This window comes from Sciurus carolinensis, chromosome 5 (assembly GCF_902686445.1).
Source record: "Sciurus carolinensis chromosome 5, mSciCar1.2, whole genome shotgun sequence".
In the NCBI taxonomy this organism is placed as follows: Eukaryota; Metazoa; Chordata; class Mammalia; order Rodentia; family Sciuridae; genus Sciurus; species Sciurus carolinensis.
Window position 1 is genome coordinate 33,124,122 of NC_062217.1, and position 9,611 is coordinate 33,133,732.

The 9,611-nt window shown below is 38.7% G+C and overlaps 1 protein-coding gene across 14 annotated transcripts in view; it reads right to left on the reverse strand.

Moving 5' to 3' along the window:
* Supt20h (SPT20 homolog, SAGA complex component) overlaps nucleotides 1-7,461 on the reverse strand; it is a 42,355-nt gene extending 34,894 nt beyond the window's left edge. For 12 of the 14 annotated variants that reach the window (XR_007108707.1, XR_007108706.1, XM_047552285.1 and 9 more), the window contains exons 1-4: nucleotides 7,330-7,461; nucleotides 5,116-5,206; nucleotides 715-750; nucleotides 77-135 (exon numbers count right to left, since the gene is read on the reverse strand). Coding sequence is in view for 12 of the 14 variants with exons in the window: in XM_047552285.1 (XP_047408241.1) it covers nucleotides 77-135; nucleotides 715-750; nucleotides 5,116-5,118 (98 nt within the window). In the remaining 2 variants the exon portion in view is untranslated. Of the gene's footprint in view, nucleotides 1-76; nucleotides 136-714; nucleotides 751-5,115; nucleotides 5,207-7,214 lie in introns of all 14 variants that reach the window. The other 2 variants (XM_047552272.1, XM_047552276.1) reach the window with 2 other exon arrangements.
* Nucleotides 7,462-9,611: the final 2,150 nt, after the last annotated feature.

Here is a 9,611-nt window from a genome sequence, read left to right on the forward strand (position 1 = left end):
CCTAGAGTAAGAGAGCAATGAATGGTGACCACTATATTTCAATGAATGTAAGATTTTATCAATTAAGTATTCATACCTTCCACTAGATAAATATTTCCTTTTAGGAGGTCTCTGTCGTGCACTTTCAATGACATACTAAAAAAGAAAAGTTTTTAAATATAGTTTGCCTTCTGCTTTGTGTATAAACAACTTAAGCACTGTATATCTAAAACATGCAAAGCTAAACAGGTCATTTAGTCACAAGTCTCTCATGTTAAATTATATCTTGCAGAAAAAACTGCTTAACTTCTAATATTAAAAAAAAAAACCTGATTAACTTCTAGTATTATAAACAAGTGAAATTTATGCTGCACCAACATCCAACATTATGTACAATATTTCATTTCGAAAAGTGTAATTTCACAGAGCAGAAACATTATCAATGTTTCATGGAAGTTCAGAATGTCTACTATATTGAAAAGTGTGTATTTAATTGCAAGGACTTTTTTTTTTTAGCTTAGAAAACTTGCTAAAATAGAAAAACAATGAGGATTCCAAGTAAGAGATGATCCAAACATCACCTTACATTTTTCAACATTTACAGATTATCTATATGCTTGTTCTAAAATAATATTAATACATTACTTTAAAGATAACATACAAAAATCTCTTAAAGTTGAATTTTTGTCAATTACAAATAATACTAGTTTAATATGTAGTTTAGTTGTGTCTTACCTCTGCACGATCCAAAGCTAGTTCTAAGGCTTGCTGCTGTAAAAGTGTATTTGGTGATGTTATTTTCACAAAAAAATAATTTAATAAGCATTTAACATTCTTGTTTAAATGTTTCATTTTCTGAAACAGGTCCAATGTATTCTCCTTTATTTTTCTCTTCTACCCTACTGAATGATCAAAGTATGTAACTTAAGAGAATATACAGCAGTCTTGGATACCTGATTTTAATAACCTAGACATCAAATGCTAAATGATGTCTCTGATCAACACCTGTAAGGCTGATGTACAAGACAGTTGGATATGACAGCTACTAATAGTTTATGATTGAGATCAACAAGTAGATTTGCATCTTTCATCCATTTCTTATAGACCCTCATTTTAAGACAAGAGGGAGAAATATAAAGAAGGTAAATTATATCTTATTTATTTAGGAAACTTTTCTAAAGACACAAAAAATACTAGGTTCTAAACAAAGTTAAATATACCACCAGTGATTTCTTTTTCTAGGGTTGTTTTAGGTACCATGTAGAGTCATACTATTTTTCATTCACAATGACAGTCCTTTCAAAATTTCAGAGATACAGAACTTTCAATTTTTATTTACATTATATGTTGCAGATTTCCAATAATACAATTACCAACTTGATGTGACAAAATATTCCAGCACCCACCAAAACTCCAGGAGGATAGGGAAGTTCAAATACCGCTATTTTTGGATATCATGGGAAGCTTTAAGTGACCTTGCCACCCTAGTTCTAAAGATGGGAGAATTTGTATGATTACCAAAATAGCTGACCATTACAGACTGCAATCAAAATCAATCCGCATCATCAACACTATCTAAATTTAACAAGTAAAAAAGAGTAACATCTAACATCAACTCAAAAGCTTTAGTCAAAATAAATTTATAACTGGGCATGGTGGTCCTGACTGCTTGGGAGGTTGAGGCAGGAGGATTACAAATTCAAGGCCAGCCTCAGCAACTTAGCAAGATCCTGTCTCAAAGTAAAAAATAAAAAGGGTTTTGGATGTGGCTCAGGATTGAACACCTGTATTCAATCCCCAGTACCAAGAGGGAAAAAAAAAAAAGAGAGAGTGAATAAAAAATAAGCTTACGCCAACTTATTTTATTAAAAATCTTAGAACAGCTTCCCATGGTTCAGGAGGCTGAGGCAGGAGGATGGCAAGTTCAAAATTTCAGCAACTTAGCGAGGCCCTAAGCAACTTAGGGAGACTCTGTATCAAAATAAAAAGGGCTGGGGATGTGACTCAGTGATTAAGCACCCATGGGTTCAATTCTAGTACCAAAAAAATAAAAGAACAGTTTCCCAGAGAAACTGGTTCCCATGGTTCAGAATAAGACTCTTGAATATAACCCATTTTCCAGCAAGAAAATGTATTCTAGATATATACTCTTGATGACTATATAAGGTACTTTGAAATTCTGGCCACAAAACTTGAGAGTTCATATAAAGAATAATAAGTAAACACAAATATAAACTCTAGTATAATTTAAAATAAGCAGTTGTCTAAAATAAATATTTCATCTTCTGACACTAAAACCTCAAAAGATATAATGAGATATGCTTGCCTCATTCATTCACTTACTCCTTCAAATACTTAGGAGAGATTATCATTAGGTAATAGAGATGCAAAATATAATGTGAGGTCAGAATCCCATTATGACAGCTCTACTTTTCTCTAACAGGGTAAGGGCACATAGGAAAGACCCCAAAAGAAGGAAAGTAAATGATTTTTGAGGTTTGTGTCATAGAAGAGGAGTTTAGGAATGATTATTCAACATGGTAATCTGTGTTCACTTACTCCGTCAAATGCTTCTTTTGTTTGCTTGCAGTATTGAGAATGAAGCTGGGGCTCTCTACCACTGAGTTACATTCCCAGTCCTTTTCATTTTTTTTTTCCCTTTAAATTTCTAAAAATTTTTACTGGTGCCTTGTAGGTATATATAATAGTGGGTTTTGAGTAACTTGTCCAGTTAAGTGGCAGAACCAGGAGCCTGTTCTGGTGTCTGATTCAGCACTGTAAGCACTGCCCACGCATGTGGGCACAGTGACATACTCAATGTCCCAGAAAAGCCAGGCAAATGGGCTCCTGAGGACATTTGGTCAAGTGTCACTCGGTTTCACAACTTGACTTCTCTATTGGCTTTGTGTTTGGTATAAGTAAGCAGTTTAAGAAGGTACTAAGGTGCCTGGTTAGGAAGTTGCTCATAGATAAGCAGCAGAAACCTGAACTCAGCTTTCTAGTGCTTATCTCCTTTATTTTTAAAAATTTGTTCTAATTTGTTACACATGACAGCAGTATGCATTTCAACTCACTGTACACAAATGGGGCACAACTTTTCATTTCTCTGGTTGTTCATGATGCAGTCACACCATTCATGCAATCATACATGTACATAGGGTAACAATGTCCATCTCATTCTATCATCTTTCCCACCTCCTTACCCCCTCCCCTCCCCTCCCTCCTTCTCTGCCCAATCTAAAGTTCCTTCATTCTTCCCTTGCCCCACCCCCATTATGGATCAGCACCCACAGTATCAGAGAAAACATTTGTCCTCTGGTTTTTTGGGGACTGGCTTATTTCACTTAGCATGTTTTTCAACTCCATCAACTTACCTGCAAATGCCATAATTTCATTCTTCTTTAAGGCCAATACTCCATTGTGTATATATACCACATTTTCTTTATCCATTCATCTATTGAAGGGCATCTAGGTTGGTCCCACACTTTAGCTATTGAACTGAGCTACTATAAGCATTGATGTGGCTGGGTAACTGTATTATGCTGATTTTAAGTCCTTTGGGTACTGACCAAGGAGTGGAATAGCCGGGTCAAATGGTGGCTCCATTCCAAGTTTTCTAATGAACCTTCATACTGCTTTCCAGAGTGGTTGCACCAATTTGCAATCCTACCAGCAATGTATGAGTGTACATTTTCCCCCATATGCTCGCCAATAATTATTGTTACTTATATTCTTGATCACTGCCATTCTGACTGGAGTGAGATGAAATCTTAGTAGTTTTGATTTGTATTTCTCTAATTGCTAGAGATGTTGAACATTTTTTCATGTATTTGTTAATTGACTGTATACCTTCTGTGAAGTGTCTGCTTGATTCCTTAGTCCATTTATTGACTGGGTTATTTGGGTTTTGTTTTTGTGTGTGTGTGTGTGTGTGTGTGTGTGTGTTTTGAGTTCTTTATATATCCTGGAGATTAGTACCCTATCTGATGTGTGTGTGGTAAAGATTTTCTCCCATTCTGTAGGCATTCTCTTCACATTACTGATTGTTTCCTTTGCTGAGAAGCTTTTAAGTTTGAATCCATCCCATTTATTGATTCTTGATTTTACTTCTTGCACTTTAGGGGTCTTGTTAAGGAAGTCAGATCCTAAGCCAAAGTGATGCAGATTTGGGCCTACTTTCTCTTCTATTAGGCACAGAGCTGACCACCTTTCTTTGTGTTTTTGGCAACAGCTGTAGGGTAAAGTAATTTCTGTGTAGTATGTCAGGGAGTCACATCTTTTTTTATCTTTTGAGACACAGTCTAAATTGCCCAAGTTGGTTTTGAACTTAAGATCTTCCTGTCTCAGCCTCTGGAGTCACTGGGAGTACAGGTGTGTGCCACTGTGTACAGTTCAAATGCCTCTTGTTTAAAACATTAAGTTTTCCCCCTTAAGTCTTTAATGTCTTAATGAAAAAACTTAAATGCCTACTTGTAAGAATGTTTAGTGACAATAAATCAATGAATAGAAACATGCCACTAGAAGGCTAGCACTGGTGCTGCTTGACATGTTAGATGCACTAAAAGGGTTACATTTATTTTTTAATTAAAAAAAAAAAAATGAGCTGGGTGCAACAGCTCATACCTATAATCCCAGTGACTAGGAAAGCGAAGGCAGGAGAATTACAAGTTGAAGCCAGTCTCAGCAACTCAGTAAGATCCTGTTTCAAATTTTAAAGGGTGGGGGGAGAGCACTAGGGATGTAGCTCAGTGGTAAAGTACCCGGGTTCAATCCCAGTACTGAGGGGGAGGCGGGGAAGTGAGAACAACTTTGAAATGAGAAACCAGCAAGGCCCCAAATTATTTGTATTTATATCCATCCTCCTTGCCACTGATTTGGAATCTGGCAAAATAGTTAGAAATAAATTTTAAATACATGAATTATGTATGTGACTTGGATGTGACAATCATAACACTAAATTGAGAAATGAGCCACACATTTTATACAGAAGATTTTACACAAGACTGCTAAATAATCTCCCAGTTAGGAGAACTTGAGCAGTTTACAAGAGCACTTCTGGATCTATAATACAAGCATTTTTATAGAGACAAAATAATATTCTAAAATCCAACTTGAACTTACTGAGTTATAGCTTACCATTGTGGCATAAGATAGGGTTCCAAAAAGAGAATACTTATGTGCGTTGATGAAGTGAGGTGAAAACCATGTCTTTAATATCAATTGTATACTGTAAAAGTAAAAACAATGAAACCTCTGCATTAACATAAGGCTATAAAGAGAAATTATTTAGTAGTTAACAAGGAAGATAACTTGAGGCACATATATTTCCAACACATTTTTTAATAATCTGTAACAAAAACTCAAGTACCACAACCTATGTATTAATTGCTGAACAGTAGTTTAGCTAGGTAGGCAAAACATAGTTTGCAAGTTAAAATCATTACTCATTTAAAAAACAAAAAACAAAAAACACCACCAGAGAGAAAAATTTTAAAATTTTTTTCTTAAATATCTTCTCTATGATCACTACTTTAGCTCACACTTTTACCATGGATTATTCTAATAGCCTGTCTACAGTTCACTTGATGAATCTCAGATTTCACCATGCCTGCTGATAAAAAAATTCTCTAAAGACAGTGATATTCCTTCAAACACTCCAGGCTACATTTTCCAGATGGAGCTCCAATCCCTCTGGGCTTATTTAGACTCTAAAGATCCTATTTCCTCTAATAAAGGGGTTCTCATCCTGACTGCAAAGTGGAGTAACCTGCTGAGCTTTAAATATGCCCCATGTCCTAGATTCTGAGTAATTGGTGTGGAGTAGGTTCCAAGGATCAGTATTTTGAGTTGCCCAGGTGATTCAAAGGTAATGCCAGTGTTGAAGCCCACTGCTGTAACTTCTCTACCTACCACAGAGATGGTACAGGTTTGCTCTGAGAGTGATGATAAATAAAGCTTAGTCTAATTCTTCCACCTAACCTGTGGAACCACAGCTGAATGTCTATACAGCTGCGCTAAAGGACAACTTCTAGTAACAGAAAACAAGATTTCCCATGTAAACTATTTCGTTTTAGGTAAGCCCCAAAGCTTAGGCTTTAGCAAATTCAGGTTAAAGAAAAAAGTGAAAAAAAAAAAAAAAAGAAGGTGGGGGTGGAAGTTTAATAATACATCATAAGCAATGTACAGGTTCCAGGAACGATCACTTACAAATATGAATAGCATTAGTGCTACCTTCAAGGAGCTCACAGGTGGTTTAAAATGAAATTGGGTTAAGGTGATAAAATCCTGACCATTTAATGGAGACAAATATACTTTACACTCACAGACAAAAATGTGATGACTTTGATAGTAAGATCTCTTACTACTAAACTGGGCGGGTGGGTAACTTATTTTAAGTATCGCACAAACTAACAACCGTGTATCTCTCTCAGACAGCAAACCGCCTATGTGAGAAAACCATTGTAATCATAATCAACGTCTCCATTTCACAAAAAGAAGCACTCAGAACTAGTGACTTTCTCAAGATCACAGACCTAAATAGGAATTCCGCCCTCTCAACTTTTAATCTTCGGTTCTAACATTACAACCATTCAAACCAACACTTTTAGATTTTTTTTTCAAGCAAAGCACTTGAAATAGAAACCTGATTTTACTCAGACTAATATAATTTCTAATTCTGATCTAACTTTATATCACGGTGACCAACCATAGTACACTGTACTCAATCTAACTCCGAGAATCTTTGCAAATAACCGCATATTTCGAGTCCCACTAGAGATTTTGATGAGTCCCCCATTATGCGGTGGCTAAGGGATATAGCTTCCAGGGGCAACTATTATTCAAGTTCATTTCTGGGCGCCTGGTAACTATGGAAAGGGCCAGTAATTCATTAATCCGCTTCAAAATAGCGCTATCCATTCCACCGATTTCCCTGATCGATCTGAGTCTCTCTCAACTGCAGAAGCTTTTATAACAACTTAGGCTTTACCCGCAAAACGCCAGCTCCACTGTGGCGCGAACCACCTTTATTCAATATGGACACCAAGAGACCCATTCCCGACCAAGCGCTACGCAAAATTTTTGTGAGTTTCAGGAAATACCCGTAAATGCAACTAAAAAGCCAAACTAAAATTAAAAGCGCGGCTTAGCAGCACCACAAAACACAATGGAGGTACCCGCCGGAAAGGTTGCGGGCTTGACCCCATCCGGGACTACCAGGTCGCCGGGGACCTTACCTTCCTTCCGCGGGATCCCAAAAGCCGCTAAAGAAGCGGCTCTCTCACTTCCGACCTCAGTAGGATCTCGCGAAAATAAGTCACCCTCCTGTCCACCACAGGCCCGCCCACCTACCTGCCGCCACCCACTTTCGCCGCTGCGCTGGGCCTCCACACAGGGCCGCAACACCGACCCACCGCTTCAGCGGTGCTGAGCCGCTGCCCAGCCAACCGCCGGTTCCGGAGGCCGCACTTCCGACCTGCAATGTGGGCGGGCGGAAGAGGCGTGGTGGGGAGGGCGGGGCAGCGGCCGGAAGGCCTGGGCCTGGCGGATAGTGCTTCAGTGTACAGATTCCCACCAGGTCCGCCGAATTTCAGGTTCCGGCGTCACAAGGGGCCGGGTCCCACTCTTGGGGTCCACTCTTAGGCCACACTTACAGCTTCTATAAAATGGGCGGGAGAAGTGTTATTTGCGTCATAGGAGAGGCCTTTTTGAATTTCTAGTGCCAAGGAAACTTGGAACTAATTTTCCTTTATCGCCTGACAGCTTTATGCACATTTGCTAGCACATCTTCCTAGGGATATTAAGTACCAATTAATTTAATGCTTTTTTGAAAAATCATTCCAGAGATGGATTCTACAATTTAGAAACTGCATTATCAGCGCGCTTTGTAATTGATTGTAACTATGCGCTTCTAATAACTGGGTCATTGAGAAATAAGTTATTTTAAATTGAGGTTGTAAGGTCAGATGCGGGTGACCAGAAAGGAGTCAGACCAAAAGCGGCTGAACAAGGCCTTATTTGGGTTTGGCCCTCCGGCAAGATTCATCAGTCCTCCGGGATGAAAGGCCAGGGTAAAGGGCTGGGGCCTTTACAGATCAGGAATTGGCAGGGGAAGGTTTGAGGGTTTAGGGTCCCCCTGGGGTTGGCTGGGGGCTCTGTTGATTGACTGGAGGTTGCAAGACGCCACTAGGGTTTATCTGCCGGCGTCCGATTGGTTGTTCTTTGGCGCTCGTGCTGCCTGATGCCCCGCCCCCATACAGCTACTCAGACCTCCCTAACAGAGGTGAAATTAACAACATCAGATGAATAATTTTAACGTGTACAGTTTGGTGGCAGTTAATATATTCACAATGTTGTGCTACCACCACCTCTTAACCAGTTCCAAAACATTTTCATTGACTCAAAATAGAACCTGAACCCATTCAATAGATGCTCCCAATTCTTCCCTCTCCCAACTCTGGCAAATGTCAATCAGCTATCGGATTATGGATATTGCATATAAATGGAATTCTGAGTATTGCATATAAATGGAATATATATGACTTTTTTGTTCCTGTGTCCTTCCACAGAATGTTTTCCAGGTTCCCCTTGTACGTCTTGTAGCATGTATCAGTACTTCATTCCTTTTTTATGGCTTGTATTGACGTCAGGAGGAAGAGATGTGGCTGGGAAGATAGGGAGAGGGGCTCTTGGGTAACTTCCTGGGCAGCTGTACAAACAGTACCTGCAGATATTTGCTAAGAAACTTACAAAAAGGCCACTTTAAAACCAGGACCTACGTGACTGGGATCCATGCCTCCCTGAAGAAGGAAAAATGCCTGATTGATACTTTGATTAGACTAAAGGCTACATGAATACCTCGTGGACTCCGATTGCCTTAACACGGATTGGGCAGGGAGCTGATTTCATTAAATCTATAGAGCTATATGAACCCCTGTAGGTTTCATTAAACCTATAGAGCTGTGTGAGTGACGATAGCCACTCTTTGGTATCCCTCTATTGGAACCCCTCCCTGCTTTGTTTCTAATAAATTCTGCAACTTTGATCTCATTCTTGTGTCTGTGGATTTTATTCTCCAAACTCATGAGACAAAGAACCCAACCCCATTGAATGTAGAAACTACATTTTATCAATCTATTTTTTGATGAACATTTTGGGTTGTTTTCACCTTTGGGCTACTGTGAAGAAAGCTATTCTGAACATTCGTATACAAGTATTTGCTGGAGTCTGTTTGCAGTTCCTTTGTGTATATGCAAAGTGGTGGAATTTCTAGGTGTTATACTAATTCTATATTCAAACAATTGGGAGACCTAAATTTTTCTACAACAGATGAGCCATTTTACACACCAACAACATTGTGTTGTTTCCAACAAGGTGTTTCCAATTTCTCCACATCCTCACCAACCTTTATTATTTTTCAGTATTTTAACAACAGCAGGGGCTGGGGAGATAGCTCAGCTGGTAGAGTGCTTGCCTTGCAAGCACAAGGCCCTGGGTTCAATCCCTAGTACCAAAAAAAAAAAAAAAAAAATAGCAGCCCCAAGTGGTATTTTATTGTGGTTTTGATTTGCTTTTCCAATGGCAAAGGAACCATTTTTTAAAGTCCTTATTGGTTATTTGAATATCTTCTTTAG